A 19,201-nucleotide genomic window follows, 5' to 3' on the forward strand; every position below is an offset into this window, starting at 1 on the left:
CGTGTGCAATGCAAACTAATAGGCGAGTGCGCTCCGGTGTGGTATATTTCCACACGCGCCCTATGAAATCCACCTTTTTTTCCCTGCAGGGAAGATTACATCCTATTGGCCTGAATATAAGACTATGCTTTTTTCCCAATGGAAATATAACACAAAAAGGGGGGCTCTTTATCAATAGCTTTGTATGTTTGTGTATGAAGACGTCACATAAGTGGAAAAGCAGGTCAGTATTAGCCTTTTTTTTGCCTCAAAGCCAGAGTATTTTACTGTTTTATGTAGGCTACATACAGACAGACAGTATAGACAGTCCATTGTAATGTGCACAACAGTACTGTATAGTAACACCTCAGTGTTGAGGACTATGCTGTCCGTTATTTATAGATAACAGATATGCCAAATAAAAAGACAATGTCAACCTGACTAAGTTCATATCCATGCAGTAATTAACGGGGCCCACTAGGTGGCACAATCACACAGGAGAAAACAGAACACAACACAGACCCTAGTAATATCATATCATAGAATTCCATACCTTTTCCAATCTCTTTAAAATCCAAACAGAATAAACTTGTTCGATATTCAACACCTCAATCGCAATCGGTATAAAATGATTGAAGTTCTTTATATAAACGATTAATGGAAAATGGAGGAACCTGATGAGTTTAAGTGCTTTTCCTGGTTTTATCCTCGTAGCAGTTTTTGTATTGACCTGTACTGTCGTTAAACTGTACCCATTATCCATCATGTGCATACTGTTAAAAACATTATCAATTTATTTCAATCAATCATTCTCGTTTGAGCCTAAAATCGAGCGATTAGTGAGGTCTCGGTAGTATCAGCGTTGCATGATGGGTAGTGTAGTCAAAATGGTGTTTATTACAGTCCAAACAAAGCAGCAGCTCTGTGTGTCTGTCGTGTCTATACAAACGTCATTGATTCACTTGATCTCCTCCTTTCAGGTACAGTGTTGTGTAGCAGGCTTTATTGCGATAAGTGTGGGGAATGTATTGTCATGTTGGTGTGTGTATGATTGATTAATTACTTGTGCATATAATATATAGGCCTATGTAGTCAATGTATGAAGACAGACGTGTGTTTGCTGTTATAGCTGCATGCATTGTGTGCATGCTGTAATGGCTGGTAGGGTTCGCTTTCCCAGAAAACATCATGACAATCTTCTTAGAGATAATCTTCCTTTAGCAGCAACAATTCCAACTAATAGGCACAGTCAGTGTGGAACCAAATATTATTAATTTATAAAGATAGGTGAATTTCAGTGGAGCCATCCTACCTTCCTACCTATAGCCCCTTTCGGCACCCTCCATAATGTTTGGAAGCGCTCTTTGGAAATCACTCAACCGGCCTGCGTGCCACCTGTTTCTAAATGTCACATAATGTTAAACTCGCCAACATTGCAGCTCTGAGCCAAGCTTGAAATATCCTCTTTCAATCTGCCGAGCTTTTGTTTCATAAAAATCCACCGTGTTATGAGCTATACTTTCTGTCAAGAAGTTCTGTGCAGGTGATTCTGTGCTGGAGTTTGGAAGCACTCGTCGTAAGTCACTGAACGGGCCTGTGTACCACCTGTTTCGAATTTGCACATAATGCAGGAGGCAGCAGTGTGACCCGAGTGCTTCCAAACTGCAACACAGAATCACATGCTTTAAGAATTTCTTGACAGACAGTAGCTCATAACATGTCTACGGTGGATTTTTATGAAACAAGCTCGGCAGATTGAAAGAGGATAATTAAAGCTTGGCCTAGAGCTGCAATGTTGCTGAGTTTAACGTTGTTTAATACAAGCAGATCGCAAACGCAATTTGGATGAATGGGGAGTCAATGGAGGGTATTGCAACTCAATCCCATTATAAAACAAATTAGAGTTGCAAAATGCGGCTAGTTCAGAAGCTGTGTTCACGTTCACTCTCCCATTGGAAATCGATAGACTCCAACCTGCTTCCCGTCTCCTAATAATGTGTCCGCCCCCTCCACACAGATATGGGAAGTAAAGCAAAGTTGGGACCTCTTGCTATTGGCCTCTGGGGTGGAACTCTCTGGAACACTCCTAACATGCTAACCATATCATCATGATACGCACAATGCCTAACCCAAGAGGCCAATAGAGCGTCGCAGTCCCGTCCGCTTTCATGACGACGACAGCCCCAGGAAATAATTCCCCCATGCACTTTTCCCATAGACATTTCAAAAAGTATTTATTTAAAGTAATCCTCGAACAAAGCCAACTCTGATTGTGACAAATCATGACAACAACAACAAAAAGTGTTGTAACCTGCCCTTTTTTTCTTCTTTCTAATTATTTGTTCGTCCCCCAAAAGAAATGTGTTTGTTGTCTTGATTATCGCGATCCGAGTTGGCTTACAGATCTGATAAATACTTTTTGAAATGTCTATGGGAAAAATGCAGTGGGAATTATTTCCTGGGCAGGAAGAGACACACAAGTCAACTGCTTGTGGCCGGTAGGTAAGCTCCGCAGAGCGGGCAGCAGTGTAGAATTGTAGATGCCTCTCGCTGGCCAGTCTGCCAGGCTGTTTTTGCCTTATAATGTAGGCTGTACAGGCTGTATATATTCAAAGATCTGTGCCACATTTTCACGATTTTTCAAAAATAGCAGACAAACAAGCTCGTATGAGCTTGTAGATCTGCTATTTTTCAATAGCTAAATGCTTATAGTTAAAACACCAAAACGGGTTCCCGTCCAGAATGGGTAGCCTTATGGATTTGGCACTTTTAGGCAGACATGGTATAAGTATGCCTACATTCATACTTAGAAAATGTTTCAGGTGAAAAAACAATAGAGATTATTTTAATCGAATATTTAGGAAAAGTCAAGGATGGTGAACCTTCTGAGAGCTTTGCGGGCAAAGACAGCACTTCCCAAAAACGGAGTAATCGGTTTGTCATTTCCATTCACAAAAATATATTTTAAAATATCTTTTCCCTTGTCTAAATGGACACTTTAGTGTATGTGGGTGCTTTGTAGTTCACTGAGAACTACAACTCCCATGAGCTATCATTCTAATTGAAAAGTTTTTACATAGGTGTGATCATTCAGCCAATCAAGTGAATATATATTCTGTCCTATGTCACTTTTTGATTGTGCCTGAAGAAGGTCAGTAGACCGAAAGGTTGCAAAATAGATACATTGATTGTGCGCAGATCTGAGTGTGCAGAGCTTCCCTTTATTTTTTTGTTTGTGGCTCCAGCACCTCACATAAGTTGTTTTTTTCAGCGGATGAGTGGTGGTTCTTTTTACAAAATATCTTTAGAGCACATTTTTCCAATGCCCAGCTTTCTGGGAACATTGGCTTGTGATTGGCTGGCAAAATTACATATTGAAGATAAAAGTGAGGGCAGAAAAGTGAAGACGCCAAAAGTGATTGGCCGGATTGAGTTGTGATGATTTGATTGGCTGAGCACTGAACGTGATGTATGATGATGTGTGACGATGAACAGTAGGAGCAGAAAGTAAAGTGAATGCTGTTTATTTGGCGAATATATTGCACCGGCCGTCGGGGATTAATTTCGTTCCATTATAATATTAACTATATTTATTTAACGGTATTTACGTCATGGCCAACACTGATGTGCCATTACAGTTCTTTTTAACTAATAAAGATCTAAATATGAATGAACCTGGCAGCTAGGGGATACATTAATTCACTTGAGAAAAGGTGATAATTTGTCTTGTTTATGTTTTTTTCTTTACTGTTTACTTTACAATCGGTCTCTCGCAGAGCTGCCAGTTCTCTCAAGCAATGAGCATGCACAACTGAGAAATCCAGCGACAAAGGCAATTCAATTTTGTATCAGAAGTACAGTAGACCTTTCCGTTAACGGTAGTGAAAAGGAGCCAGGAAACTGAGGACAGGCATGCCTTGTCTTACTGTGTGTGTTTGTCTTGTGTGACTGTGAGGTCCACAGTGGCGGCGGCAGGGTGTAAAATTAAATTGCATGCTGAAAATTGCTTATTTTTCAGCAATCAAGTGTAATATGACTTACTGGATCTCTTGTCCACACATTCAATTCTGTGCATTAAATTCATTAGATTTTAAACTTGGTGTCAGTAAAAAGGAACATCACAGGTGCAGCATGGTGACTGGGCGTATCATGTTTGTTTTTAGTTTTTTCCAAAAATGATGTTTTAGCAAATTCAACATAAACTAGGTGGGACCAGGGCGGAACAAGGCAGAAGAGCATGCTGGTTAGTCAGTCAGGGACCAATCGGAAAGGCTCACAAGAAAAATGTTTTGTGCCAGGGACCCCTATTCAAGATTTGTGTTGTCAAAATATTTAAAAAGTATATATTTTATTTAATTCTTAATATTGTTGTTTAAATAACAGATCTACAACCTCTGCTTCTAGAATCTGTTCTTTTCAAAATAGCCAATGTAAAGTGGTAAAACACAGACTAATTTGCTTCTTTTGGACTTGTTTTCATAGACTTGGCCGCTTGTTTCTCTTGCTAAAACTGAGTCACAGCCGCAACGACAACCAAGACGGTGAAGGTGCAAGACGATAATAGCAAGACATGCCATCTCCGGTTTACTTCCCGCATCTGTGTGAAGTAGGCGGTCGCAGTTTTTAGGAGACCAGTAGCAGTTTTCATACTAAAATAGCTTTTTTTCAGAGAGACAAATCGGTAGAAAATCTACTTTATTATCGACATTTCTGTGTCCCCAATAGGCGGCCCGTGGAGAGCCCCCTTGTGGCCCCTGGAAGAATAAAAAATAGACCTCGACCTCGCGTGTGCAGACTCGGCCCCCAGCCTGGTACCCTAGTCAAAATATGGCCCTTGAGGAAAATTAATTGGGGAACCCTCTGCACACTCTCGCAGTGGCAAATGGCCATTTGTTTGTACAGTATATTGATGTCACTTCCTAAATGTGTCACATTTTTATTTAACCTGACTAAGGCCCACATTATGAACATTATGTTTGTATAATGTGTACAGACCAGAGCCTCCTTTTTAAGCAACTGCGGCCAGATATGACGTGGTACCAGATACAACGGCAACAATATGATATTAAATGTCCTGGTTCCATTGATTCCATGTCTAAAGTGTCTCTCTCATCAGTCAGCAGATACTAAGGACCAGGCTGAGAGTGAACTCCTGATTGAGAAGGTGGAGGGGGCTGCAGCGATGCATTGTGGGGCTGTGGAGACCAGAGAGACTGGCCGGGAGGCCTTCACAGGAGGAGGAGGAGATAGTAGCTCCCCCTGTGGCCTGGAGGACCACGGTGACAGGGAAGTGGCTGCTCATCCCAGCGAAATGACGGTTAGTGGATTCCTTCCCCCTGAACAGCAGGAGAGGATTCTCCGTCCAGTGCAACGGGAACCTGCACAGATTAAAGAGGATCAGCGGGAGATGCGTCTCGGTATGGTCGAGGTGAAACTACAACCTCCACAGATTAAAGAGGAACAGGAGGAGGTACTTCTAAGAACAGAGGGTAGTGGGTCAACGTTGCCGTTACTAGCAGTGAATAGTGAAGATGTTGATGAAAATGGAGAAATGGATACTCCAGCCAGCACCTCAGCTGAACACATGGAAACACAAGCTTATATAGAGTACCGGGTATCGTCTGACACTGAAGACAGTGATGAGAACCTGGAATCATCTAAACAAACACCATCCATGAGGAGTCAAACTAGAAAGAAAAGCTTTGCCTGTACGGTTTGTAGCAAAAGCTTTGTTTGCAGAGACCATCGGAAAAAACACATGAGGGTTCATACGGGTGAAAAGCCCTTTGCATGTACAGTTTGTAGCAAACGCTTTGCACAGAAAGAATATCTGAAACCACACATGAGGATTCATACAGGGGAAACCCCATTTGCTTGTACAGTTTGTAGCAAAAGCTTTGTTTTCAAAAACCAACTGAAAGTACACATGAGGTGTCATACAGAGGAAAAACCCTTTGCTTGTCAAATTTGTAACAAAAGCTTTAGACAAGCTGGATATCTGAAAATACACATGAGGATTCATACAGGGGAAAAGCCCTATGTTTGTACAGTTTGCAACAAAAGCTTTGCCGTTCAATCAAATCTGAAAGACCACATGAAGATCCATGAAAAGAAAAGGCCAGTTACTAGGGAATTGTCCTTTAATTGTTCATTTTGTAGCAAAAGTTACACTAGTAAGAAGATTCTAAAAATTCACATGAAGATTCATAGTCGTGAAAATCCCTTTTGTTGTGCAATTTGTAGCAAAGACTTAACTCTTAATGAAGATCTGGAAACTCACATGAAGATTCATAAGCTCTTTTCTTGTACAGTCTGTGACAAAAGCTACCATATAGAAAAATCTCTAAAGCAGCACATGGATATTCATAAACGAGGAAAGCCCTTTGCCTGTTCAGTTTGTAGCAAAAGCTTTTACAATACAACAAATCTGAAAGACCACATGATAATTCATACAGGGGAAAAACCCTTTGCGTGTCCATTTTGTAGCAAATGCTTTAATCGAGCTGGAACAATGAAAACTCACATGAGGATTCATACAAAGGAATAGTAGCCCTTATACATTTTGTGAAACAAGCTTTACTCCTGAAGGAGAATTTCATGCTAGAAGGCTTTCTCGCCTTTAGTTGCAGTTGTTTAGTCCATAAAAGTGGTCCAGTTGTCCCCCTGAATAGGGCGTTGGATTGTAATGTAATACTTATTTCCTCCCATCCGTCTCCTCTATCTACACCATACGCACTAAGCGCAGATTGCAGAAGGTGATCGCCGACCCCTCCCACCCTGCCTGCTCTCTTTTCGCACCCCTGCCCTCAGGTAAGAGACTCCGGTCTCTAAAGTGCAATACCTCCCGCTTCAAGAACAGCACTTATCCCGAGGCTGTTCGCCTCTTGAATGCTGACCCTCTTTTCACTCGCACTTTACAGCGTGAAGCTGCTTTGTAAAACGATGAACTGTGATGAATTTGCTATTTATTTATTCAACATGAATTGTAACGTTTTACATTCTTATTTATTGATCCCCCTCATATGATGCCTGTACTTTTGTATCGTGTTCTGTCTGATTATGTGATGTGAATATGTGTATGTATCGTATGTATGTTTTTAGTGCACTGAAACAAATTCCAATCAACTCTGTTGACATGGCAATAAAGTCTTGAATTGAATTGAATTTTTTAAATATATATCCTCTTCATAATGTACAGTAAATAGTATCCCAAGCAGCACACTTTACTTCATAGTAACGCCTTTGCCGTGTTTCAGCCGCAAAGCGCGAACTCTGGTCTATCGTGAGACTTCGCGAGCTCCATCCACTTGCATGGAACTCGCGAAGTCTCGCGATCTCCTGTCACCTCTGAATAATGTGCTTTGAAATCTAAACGAATCTGCTGCTGCCTTTTACTGTTGTTTTTTTAATGTATTATTATTATTCTGTAGCCTACTGTTTATTCTTAATTTTCTGTTTATTTCAATGCATTCTCATGTTCTATTCTAACTAGTTATATTGTGTTACAGTACAGTACAATGCAAATTTATAATCTATTGCTGTTGTGTCTTAATACCGTTTTGTGTAAAGCACACTGACATGTTTAAATAAAACATAAAACGAAGAAAAGAAAGTTTGACTTCCAAATGACCCATTAGGAATACAATTCACAATTCAGGCATTTAGCAAATGTTCTTACCCAGAGCAAAGTGGATGCTTTGGGTTTGTGGCCCAGCTGGGGGCCCACGGGCCGTGGCTGGGGACCCACTGGGCCCAGGGGAGGATTATTGGGCCTTTTGGGCCCAGGGGCCCCTGAGCTAGGGGGGCCCCTGAGCTTGAGCGTCCGCGTGACTGCAAAGGGGCTCAAGCTCAGGGGCCCCCCAAAAAAGGGGTAACAGTGAATAACCGTGACGCACACGGTCCTTGTCACTGTTATTAACAATGGGCTTATTCATTTGTGTCAATAAAATAACCCCAAAAGTCCTAAACCTTCATGATACGGTACATTACTGCAAGTGTTTAAACCCTCAGTTAGCATTTATTTGGCTTCGTTTTTGGCTGTTTATTATTTTTAAGCAATCCCTTGCTGTAAATCCTGAATATTGCATGCCTATATGTCATAATTGTTATACGTACACATATGCAGACCGTATGGCCCTCATTTATCAATTGAGTGTAAAAAGACATGTTGATTAATGAGCTTTGTCCCTGTCAAATAAATAAAATAAAATAAATAGTACACCCACGTCGCCACGGCATTTATAAAGTGATCGCAAACAGCTGATCCTTCCTTAATTTCGTTCTGACGTTAATAAATGTGACGGCTGAAATCTATCTGGCACGCCCTATGAAATCAAGCCTCGCCCTCGTTTTTGCGACATGAACAACTGCAATACGACCTGGAAACCATGGTTACAGGAAAAATCTGATGCATAGATAACATACATGCCAATATGCTATGACAAAGCATCTAACTCCTATAATTAGTGTTCCCACTAACTTAGTTTTTAATCATTGAGGTATGGGTGACTATCCATCCGTGCAGTAATGAACGCAGGCCACTAGGTGGCACAATCACACAGGTCAGAACGCAAGCTGGGTTTAAGACTTCCCAAAACAAACTGGTCCTCCTACGGCCGATCACTCCCCGAACCCACCTCACCTCTGCCCACTTTGACTGGCTGGAATGGCATAGGGTTGACGACACAGTACAGCATAAAATAAATACTTGAAGTATTTATACTAGTAGCCTATTTATACTTAAACACCCACAAACCCAGAGGGAGTTCAACAAACCATGTGCAACCCAGATTCGGAACTAACATGGGACTAAATGAATTTCGCTCCTATGCCACCAAAATGTGGGACGCCCTAGCGGCCCTACCAACAGTCATTAAGACATGCGAATCCCTTTACTTCTTCAAAACCGCTCTCAAAGGGTCGTACAATCTGAACTCCCCTAACTGTATATTTTTTGTTTCCCTTTTTACCACCTTATGAGTGGTAATATTATCATGTAATATACTGCATGTATGCATGTATGTATATACATGTATGCATGTATGTATGCAGAGAGTGCTGAGGGGGCAGGGGCTGAAACCCCAGAAAAGGGCACATATGTGCCTTGTGCCATTTCATGTCATTGGACAGTAAAATAAGCAATACTGTACGTTCTCATTAGTCTGAAACTAAAACTGACTGATGGCAGCCAGCACATTAAAAGTAGGCCTATAATTAATGATTATTGGCCCCACATAAGCCCTTATTGGCCCTCCACACAAGCCCTTATTGGCCCCCACACAAGCCCTTATTGGCCCCCCCACACAAGCGCTTATTGGCCCCCCACACAACCCCCCTAGGGAAAGGGCTTTGAGGCAAAAGGGCAGGGGCTGTATATGGGCGAAGGATTGCTTCTTTTGGGCTTCTTTTCACAGACCTGGCAACCTGGGTGTTTTCAGTCCAAAGCAGCAGCTTTCTCTGTGTGTGTGTCGTGTCTACAGTACAAACTGCATTGATTCACTTCATCTCCTCCTTTCAGGTACAGTGTTGTGTAACTTGTGTAGCAGCCAGACATGCAGGCTTTATTGGCATATAAATGTATTGTTCATGTGGCGCCAGCAGGCGTGTTGTTGTAATGGTATCGTGGTGAAAAGTGGCTAACTGGCTAACTCTCTAGCCCCGTTTGGAACGGCTTTTGTTTGCTTTTACCGTCCCACTCCACGGTAGCTCGTAGGCAGCTATAGGCGTCCCACGGGGGTCCCTGACCGGCCTGTACGTCGACAGCGCCCCCGCTTAGGGCCCCACCGACCCCGGGTGCACACCCCGGACGGCCAATGCAGGCCCGCAGGTTGCCTGCCCGACCAAAGTAATTTAGTTTCTGCTGAATTATTGAAGTGATGGATGGTGGGGCAGGCGACAACTACAGCGAGCTTCATAACCGTCTAGCCCTGAAACATGACTGTCATGGTAAATCATTGTACCGTCATGTGAACCATATATGGCTGTGTGGTCAGTATGGTGTCACTTGTCTTGTTGTAGCATCGTAAAAGCAGGATCGACGCAATTATTTTCCCCCTGTAAAGTGGCCTGTGAATATTGATACCTGTATAGTTTGTTGTGGGTTTCTTAATTGTTTCTAAAGTGTAGCTGCTTATTTGGTAGCCCTGGTCCAGTGCACAGCGAGTCTCTCACTGTCAGTAAGCGCTGGACCAGGGCTACTTATTTGGGCTTGTCTCCTTAGTCCTTAATGATGCTTTTGTTTGAATCAATGGTTCTCAAACATTTTCATGTACTTAAAGATAGGGTACGTGATATTTGTGTTGGTTAAAACAACGTTTTGTTAAAAGGTTAAATCACTATGTTCTTGTGGTAATCATTACTAATATAGTGACTTAGGCCAACATTGCCCACCTGCCCCTGGCAGGTAAATAAAACACTAAGGTTTGCCCACCTGCCCCTGGCAGCTAATTAAAACACTAAGGGTTGCCCACCTGCCCCTGGCAGCTAAATAAAACACTAAGGGTTGCCCACCTGCCCCTGGCAGCTAAATAAAACCCTAAAGGCTCATATACATAGTCTGGATTTTCGGTGGTTAGGTGACCACCGAACTACAACATGACGTCACGAGCCGCGGTGAAGAGCAAACCACCACCAGCCCTTCTCTCTGTTTTTACTCACCACCGCTCAACGTTATTTCAGCTCCGGTGGTCACCTCACCACCTACACCCACGTGCTTCTCCATCATCAGATGGGCATTTTGTGGTTTGAAGAGCATGTCTTGATGTCTGTATAATTATCCACCGCAGTAGTCGTGCGAGGGGGAAAAAAAACGTGTTGTGATGATGATGATGATGATGGTGGTGGTCCTTTGCAGAAGAGTGCCATGCGGCTGCTCATGCTGACTGCTAGGACCGCAGCCTGCCTCCGTCGGCCTCCTGGAATGGACCAGTGACAGGTAGGGCTGTCTCTGTTTTTTTTTGCATTGAACATTGAAACTTTACCATTTATTGTTTTGCCTTTTAGCCCTCGTAATCACAAATTGCACAGGCCAGATATGACAAATTACTTACCCTATATTGACAATAAGACTACATTTTTTTCCCATGGAAATATCCCAAAAAACGGGGTCGTATTATAATCTGAAACACTCCTTGAGCTAAAAACGGCCGTACGCGTCCATTTAGTTTCATTTGACTCTCGAGAGTTAAATTATTATTAAGCATCTGTAGCCTATTACTTAATTTACAAGAAGTCTACACAATTAGAGAACGTAGAATAATTGTAATTATTTTTGATCAACTGTTATCACTCCTATGGTACCAACATAAATACAGCATGGAAATGTGGAGAAAATCTTATCCAACCAAACACAATTATTCAAGGTTTTGGGTCTGAGAGGCTAATCTCGTCAAATGGTGGTCTGTGGCTCAAATGCAGAATACATAATGAGCCTTGATACGATATGGGTTGAAAGCCACTGGCCTGGAGGATCCCAGACAGTGACCGGTTAATAGTAAGTGGTTCCAATGCTATCTCTCTCCTTCCTTTTGAAAATTCCTACAATGGCATGGTCAGGTTTTCAGGGCAAGTCACATCTCATATCGACTTGCCCTGCCTAAGGCTAGTAGTGAAAGGTGGTATAAGTATGTCTCTCATAACTTTCAACCAAAATGCATTGCCTGCAGATTGTATTGTGTGTAAAACATTGACGACCCGAGTTTCTTCAAAAACAGTTTATCTATATAAAGCCATGTTTAGATTTGAATAATGTAGACAGTTTCATTACAAGTCACGCCCTTCATGTGGGTAGGACCCTGGGGCTAGAGACCATTTCAATGTTTATTTTCCACAAAATAACTCTTGAAAAATGGCCGTCGTCTCATAATCAGAGTTGTCTTATATTCGGCACAATACGGTAAATGCAAAACTTGGAATCACTGACATACATATTTACAAAATGGCGTTGGATCTACAAGCTTACAGTTACAACATGTCATGAAGTGACTGTAGATCTGCTATTTCTGCTATTTTTGAAAAGGGTCTGAAAATGTATGGACATTTTTTTTTGTCAACATTGAAACGATGCAAAAGAAATGTGGGTAGGACCCTGCGTTCTTACTTCTTCTAGTTATGTTCTCATACCGACGGAGATCTCCTCGTGTGGACTGATTGATAAGACTTCCGAGCTCTGGTAGAGCAACTACACAAGCCTCAACACATGGTACCTGTACTGTTCCCAAGCGTAAGAAACAAATTTCCCTTGTGGATAATAAAGACATCTAATCTAATCTAATCTAAGAACTCATTCTGGCAGTCTGTCTTCTCAGTGAAGGGGGTCAAACTTTTGGAACTCTGCCTATACCGTTAAAAAACTAGAGACGGGTGGTAACGTGTTCTACAGAGGACTCTTAACTATGGTTGAAATCAAATCAACTGTGCTCACATGCAGCGGCGGAGCCAGGGGTGATGGACAGCTGGAGAGAGTTGAATAACCTTCAAATAACCAGAAGTTAATACAATGTGATTGTGATGTCCATGTCAAATAAATGAACGTAACTAACATCTGACCATATCCGTTTGGATCACTGCTGAAACCTTAGCTGTGACTGAGTCTAGATGTGAGGGACGAACCTACTGTTGCATTTTTGGGAAACTACTGTAATTAACATAAGTTGCAGGTGTGAGCAGTGGGAGGAGAGGGGTTCTCCTACCAGTAGGACCGTTTGCGGTGTGATCCGTTCTCATTCTTGGAATAGTCGAGTACAGTACTTGCTTCTCATGAGAGATTTGACTGTAGTTTTATTAACCCATTTTGGGCGGGAAGTCGGGAACCCCTTTTGGTGTTTCAAGCATTATGTTATACTTTAGTTATTGATAAATAGCAGATCTACAACTTCATAGTGCGGCACAGAGTGCCGTGCTACGAGCTTGTAGGTCTGCTATTTTTGAAAAATCGTGAAAATGCGGCACAAATCTTTGAATATATATTCTTTCACAGCAAACGTTTTTTTTAACTCAAATCTTTGCTTTTGGGATGTCACTGGAACAACATCTTCGGCGTCGGCGGCCGATTACATAGCACCACTGATATAGAAACATAGGGTTTTCAGAAAACTGTCAGGATTTAGAAGACATTTTAAAATGTGTTAATAGCACTGCCACATGAAGGATTAAAAACGGCAGAAAAGAAATACATGGATCCATATTGTGCAGGAAAAGTTGAAAGCCTAGAGACTCTGTGTGTGTGACTGAGTGTCTCTCTCTCTCTCTCTCTGTCAGATGTGTACCAGTGATGTTCATCTATCCAATCACAGCATGTGGTCTCAGCGTCAACACAACATGCATTCCTACAACTCGGCACACCTGAGCTCTGCTGCCCCCTGGAGGACGGCTGCCTGCATGACTTCCATCTTCACACGGCTTGAGAACAACCACTGCACTGAGACGAGCTGTGAGTAACACGCACTTAAACTTAAATTGAAGCATCAAAGCGTCTCTCCCTTAGAGTATATATGAATAGAAATGACATCCGAGTTCTCCTTCCATCCACTTGCATTAAGTTGCTCAAAAGCGCATGAGGCGATTTCACTCCTCCTTCCGGGTAGGAACAGATTGCATTCTGGGATGGATTTGCCCCAAACACATGAACGCGCTGCCGTCGAACGTGCACGAACGCGCACGAGCGTGCTGCCGTCGTGAACGTGCACAATGATAGTCAACGGACCAGCGCGTTCATGTGTTTGGGGCTAGGCTGCAATACCTTCATTCGGCCACTATGTCCATTTCGACCCAGGGTTTCCACTGGGTGCCTTCTCTATTCATATATACTCTAAGGTCTCTCCGTCGGAATTACCATTGGATCCCTTTATTATTAACCCATTCATACATTCCTACAAGCTAGTAGCTTGTACAGAGGGCTGCGCTACAAGCTCGTAGTTCTGCAAATCTTGAATATAATATATATATTTTCAGAGCGAAGGTTTTTAACTTCTGGGTGGTCCCTGGAACAGCATATTGTATTGTATGTCCAAAAATACTACTTCACGCTACCTCGTTTCTTAGGACTCTTTAGAAGCGTTAATATTCCAAACGAGGTTATTGATTAGTATTAAATGAGTACAGAACATTGCCGTTTTGATCAAAACCATGGAGAGCAACGTTATGGTCGCGCATCATCATTCCAAAACACGCTCGCACACTGTGGGCTCCGATGCTGTGACAAGTGCCTTTATTTGCACAAATAGGTGACTGTAACTGACACGTCAATGTTGTCATTTACTGGAAAGTCAAGAACTTCCTCAGTTGACTTGTATGGGAAAGTGTACGCCCCACACACTGTACGGGATTGACTGGTTGAGTCACCATTATTAGGAAATGTGCCAATATAACCAATATAATAATACATAATGGCTGTTAAGGGGAACACAACAGTGGTCCCTAGGTTGATTCTCAGTCAGGGTGGTGGTCCCTGGTTCAAAATCAGTTGAAAATCCCTGCTCTATACTATCTAATTACTACGCTCTATATCGTATACCGGTAGTCACTTTAGGGCTGCTATATTATTATCACAACATAGTGTTATATCATTGACCTAAATAGGGATAGTATAATAAAAATAAATATAAGGTTAGACTTTTCAGAAATTAATTTGGACATGTGGAAAACCTTAGTTAAACATGCAGTGACGCATTGCTTTACCTGTGTTACATTCTTAACCCATTTTAGGCTTGACATCTAAATAAAAAAAACGTCTTCTAAATCATGACAGTTTTCTGAATGTATCTATCTATCTATCAGTGGTGCTCAATATTTCATGTCAAGGACCCCCAGAATTATCTTTATTTGGCCGCGGACCCCCGTCTGAAAATATGTTTTGCCAGGGACCCACCCCCAGAAGCAACGATTTCAGTAAAAACGTTTGCGTTGAAAAAATATATATAATACATTTTCGCGATTCTTTTTCAAAAATAGCAGACCTGCAAGCTCGTAGCGCGGCACTCAAATCGGCACAAACAAATCAGTAACTTGGAGAATCAACTCAGAATTCCCATTGAGTTGCTCTCTGTGAAGTTACATCCTCTGTGGTCTGTCTATAGGTCTCCAATTCCTTCCTGGCTGTAAAGAAGAGGTTTCCCTTGAAATGCAGGAGCGGAGCAGCTGTCTGGTCCAGGCGAAACTAGAACCTCCACAGATTAAAGAGAAACGGCAGGAGAGGAGCGGCAGTCTGGTCCAGGCGAAAGGAGAACCTCCACAGATTAAAGAGAAACAGCAGGAAAGTCTGGTCCAGGTGAAAGTAGAACCTCCACAGATGGAGGAGAAACGAGAGTTGGTACTTCTAAGAACAGAGGAGGTTAGTGGTGGGTCAACGTTGACATTACTAGCAGCGACAAGTGATGATGATGATGATGATGATTATGATCACGGAGAGCCTCCAGCCAGCACCTCAGCTGAACACATGAAAACACAAGCTTACATAGACTACTGGTTGCCACCACAGCCAACTAGCGATGACCAGCTCCTCTCCTCACACAGTTCCGAATCCGACACTGAAGTCTCCGATGATTGGAAGACCAGCGACCAAGTGTCGGTTTCAAACGCACTGAATTCACACCGTTCCGAATCCGATGCTGAAGTCGACGATGATTGGAAGACCAGCGACCAAGTGTCTGTTTCAAACGCACTGAATTCACACCGTTCCGAATCCGACGCTGAAGTCGACGATGTTTGGAAGACCAGCGACGACGTGTGTGTTTCAGACACGCTGAAATCGCACAAAGGCTTTGCTTGTACAGTTTGTAGCAAAACCCTTGTTTGCAGGGACCACCTGGACAAACACATGAGGGTTCACACGGGTGAAAAGCCCTTTCCGTGTACAGTGTGTGACAAAAGCTTTGCGCAAAAGAGTTATCTGAAATATCACATGAGGATTCACACAGGGGAAACCCCGTTCGCCTGTACCGTTTGTAGCAAAGGCTTTGTTTGCAAAGACCATCTTGACAAACACATGAGGGTTCATACAGGTGAAAAGCCCTTTACGTGTACAGTTTGCGGTAAAGGCTATGCACAAAAGGGATATCTGAAATATCACATGAGTATTCATACGGGGGAAACCCCCTATGCCTGTTCAGTTTGTGGTAAAGGCTTTTACAATACGTCAAATCTGAAAGACCACATGAGAATTCATTCAGGGGAAAAGCCCTTTGCGTGTCCATTTTGTAGCAAAACCTTTAAGAAAGCTGGAACAATGAAAGACCACATGAGGATTCATACAGGGGAAAAACCCTTTGTGTGTCAACTTTGTAGCAAAAGCTTCACCCAAACTGGACATCTGAAAACTCACATGAGGATTCACACAGGGGAATCGCCCTTCTTCTTTTACTCTGAATTATCCATCCATCCATCCATCCATCTTCAACCGCTTATCCGTAGTCGGGTCACGGGGGCAACAGCTCCACCAGAGAGCTCCAGACTTCCCTCTCCAGAGCATCATTAGTGACTTCCTCCTGGGGGATTCCGAGACGTTCCAAGGCCAGTGAGTCGATGTAATGAATCATCTGAAAAAAGGAAAACTGAAACTCCACTTGTTTGTAGGGGAAAGAAAAAGATAGAAGACTATCTATGCTCTACTACGCCGGTGTGTTGATCTATCTAAACTGGACATTCATACAGGGAAATAGTAGCCCTTATACATTTTGTGAAACGAGCTTTACTCTTAACATGACCTGAAAAGAAAGAAGGAAAGGATATCTATCCTGAGACATCCAAGAATTGCTGAACATAATCAAAACACCTAACCGTCCATGTGAGGTTCCAGTAAAGGTCATTACACACCAGCAGTGATGAAATTGAAATGACGCAATAAAAACCACTTTTTTGGTGATGCCTCACTAATACTAATACAGGTATTTGAGGTGAATGTTAGTTATAATTTCATTGCTTCAGGGCCTCGGTATAATCATCCTCATCCGTGTGCATAATACTCCTAACCCTAATGGGTGTTTAAATTAATGTGAACTAATGTCAAAATAAATCATTCCCCATTGTGTATGGACCTTAACCTTAACTTAATTTTGTATGTTATTCTCTTTTTCTATTCTAACTATTACTATATTATGTTCAAATGCCATTTTGTTATAATGTATTCCGGTGTAAATGCGGCATACAATATTACAACGTTGATTTTGACTTCCAAGGCAACCATTAAATCTGCTATAAGCAATAATATGTCAAAATCTAATGACCATTTCATGGTGGAGGTACAGTGCGGTACGGTACGGCACAAAGTGTTTCTGATGCACTGCCTTCCATCGCCTGCCAACTTTTCAGCCGAATGCGGACGGAAATAAAAGCCTGGGTGCCGAGGCTACGTGCCGACTAACTGAGTTTGCATGACCGAGAGAGAGAGATTATGGGCTCCATTTTCGTCACCGCTAAACCCCTTATCCATAAACTTCTTTGCCTTTTCTTCTTTTTTTTTAACTATTTTGCGAAAGTTTTTTGAATAGTTAAAATGGCCAGTCTAGCCATGGGCCGTGGCTCAGTGGTCCAGGCACCTTGGCTGGTAATCCAGTCTGGCAGTGTGCCGGGGGTTTGACTCCTGATCCCGACGGCCTTTACTGCATGTCACCCCCCCATCTCTCGCCCCCATTTCCTGTCAGCCTACTGACCGCCTACTGTCTGTCCCTCCATAGAAATCCACACAAAAAAAGAAACATTTAAAATGACAAGCTCACAACGTGTCAATGTAGATTGGCTAGTTGAACTATTCAAAAATGTTTTTCAAAATGGTAAAAAGAAATAAAAGGCAAAGGAGTTTAGGAATAAGGCTTTTAGCGGTTATGATGCAGCACTAAGTATTCCTCATGTGTGGGAGATGACAGTTGGAGTGTAACAACTGGAAGAGCTGCCATTTTTAAGACGGGAGATTTTAAGACATTCTTTTTAACATGTCATGTCAACGTTGCCACACAACTATTTAGGGCATTTGATTTTGAACACTGATGGCTGCCAGTCACGATGTGGGACGCCTGAAAACTCTCTGACTGTCCCAAGCACAAGGGGACATCCAGGGGCCTTGTGTAACACCTCAACTATGCTTTCTAAATCCACTAGACCGGTGCCGGCAGTAGAGCACCCAGTCGGTAACGATGGAAGTTGGAGATCCATGCCCCACCCCCGGCTATGCAATAGCCTACTCGTATACCGATGTGAGAGTACCCGTTCCCGGTTCCACCCATCTGTCTGTGTCCTTTTTATGCCCATATATGGAGATTTCTGTATCTGTCTCTCTGTGTCCCTTTATTCCTATATATGGAGTTCTGTGTCGTGCATGCCCAAATATGAAGTGTGTTTGGGCGGGAACCCTTTTTGGTGTTTATAGCATTATGTTATGCTTTAGATGTTGGAAAAAATAGCAGATCTACTCGGTGCCGCGCTACGAGCTTGTAGGTTTGCTATTTTTGAAAAATCGTAAAAATGTAGTGCAAAGCTACTGAATATATTCTTTCAGAGCCAACATTTCAAATCTTTGCTTCTGGGGGTCCCTGGAACAACATATTTTCAGATGGGGGGTCGGCGGCCAATTACATATAATCTTGGGGGTCCTTGACATGGAAATGTTTGAGAACCACTGACATAGAAACATGCGTTCTTCAGAACACATGTAGGACAAACGTACACACACACACACACACACACACACACACACACACACACACACACAGATCGGACTTGAGCATTATTAGATAGATATTAGATTAGATAGATATAATTATGCCAATAGAAAATGTCCACTAATAGTGTTTGACTCCTGGGAGTGGTAACACCCTAACCCTGCAGGTAATGCACAATCTATGTAAAGGTGTATGAATGTGTGAATGTAATGCACATGTAAAGGTGTATGAATCTATGCTAGCTACAGTATGGCTGGTTATCCATGCAGTAATGAACTCAGCCCACTAGGTGGCACAATCTTACAGCAGAAAACGGAACACAGTCTGGGTTTAGGTCTACTACACAATACAGACTACGGTTACCATCATTTTGCTATGCTAAACGGTTTTTAAAAAATCCAAAATTTTCCAACATTCCAAATCCTATTAAAACTGTTTAAAATAGTCCAATCATTTTATCATTGTCGTTTGATTGAGCCTAAAAGAGCGATTAGTGAGGTCTCGCTAGTATTAGTGTTGCATGATGGGTAGTGCACTCAGTGCACTGTAGCCAAAGCGAGTCAAAGTGGTGT

The 19,201-nt window shown here is 42.4% G+C and overlaps 1 protein-coding gene across 1 annotated transcript; it reads left to right on the forward strand.

The window, feature by feature from the left end:
• The first annotated feature begins 9,410 nt into the window (after nt 1-9,410).
• On the forward strand, nt 9,411-17,208 carry LOC308316590 (uncharacterized protein). Its single transcript, XM_080765279.1, has 4 exons — nt 9,411-9,496; nt 10,832-10,912; nt 13,237-13,408; nt 15,054-17,208. The coding sequence occupies exons 3-4, from the start codon at nt 13,237-13,239 to the stop codon at nt 16,448-16,450; spliced, it is 1,569 nt and encodes a 522-aa protein (XP_080621405.1). The 5' UTR covers nt 9,411-9,496; nt 10,832-10,912; the 3' UTR covers nt 16,451-17,208.
• Nucleotides 17,209-19,201: the final 1,993 nt, after the last annotated feature.

The sequence above is a fragment of the Protomyctophum bolini genome (genome assembly GCF_963924005.1).
Source record: "Protomyctophum bolini genome assembly, chromosome: 6".
Lineage (NCBI taxonomy): Eukaryota > Metazoa > Chordata > Actinopteri > Myctophiformes > Myctophidae > Protomyctophum > Protomyctophum bolini.

Bases quoted from the DNA above. Each gene is read 5' to 3' on its own strand.
- LOC308316590 (XM_080765279.1), top strand. From the start codon at position 13,237: ATGTGTACCAGTGATGTTCATCTATCCAATCACAGCATGTGGTCTCAG. The intron at 13,409-15,053 runs GTGAGTAACACG...GTCTGTCTATAG, and splicing joins CCACTGCACTGAGACGAGCT to GTCTCCAATTCCTTCCTGGC.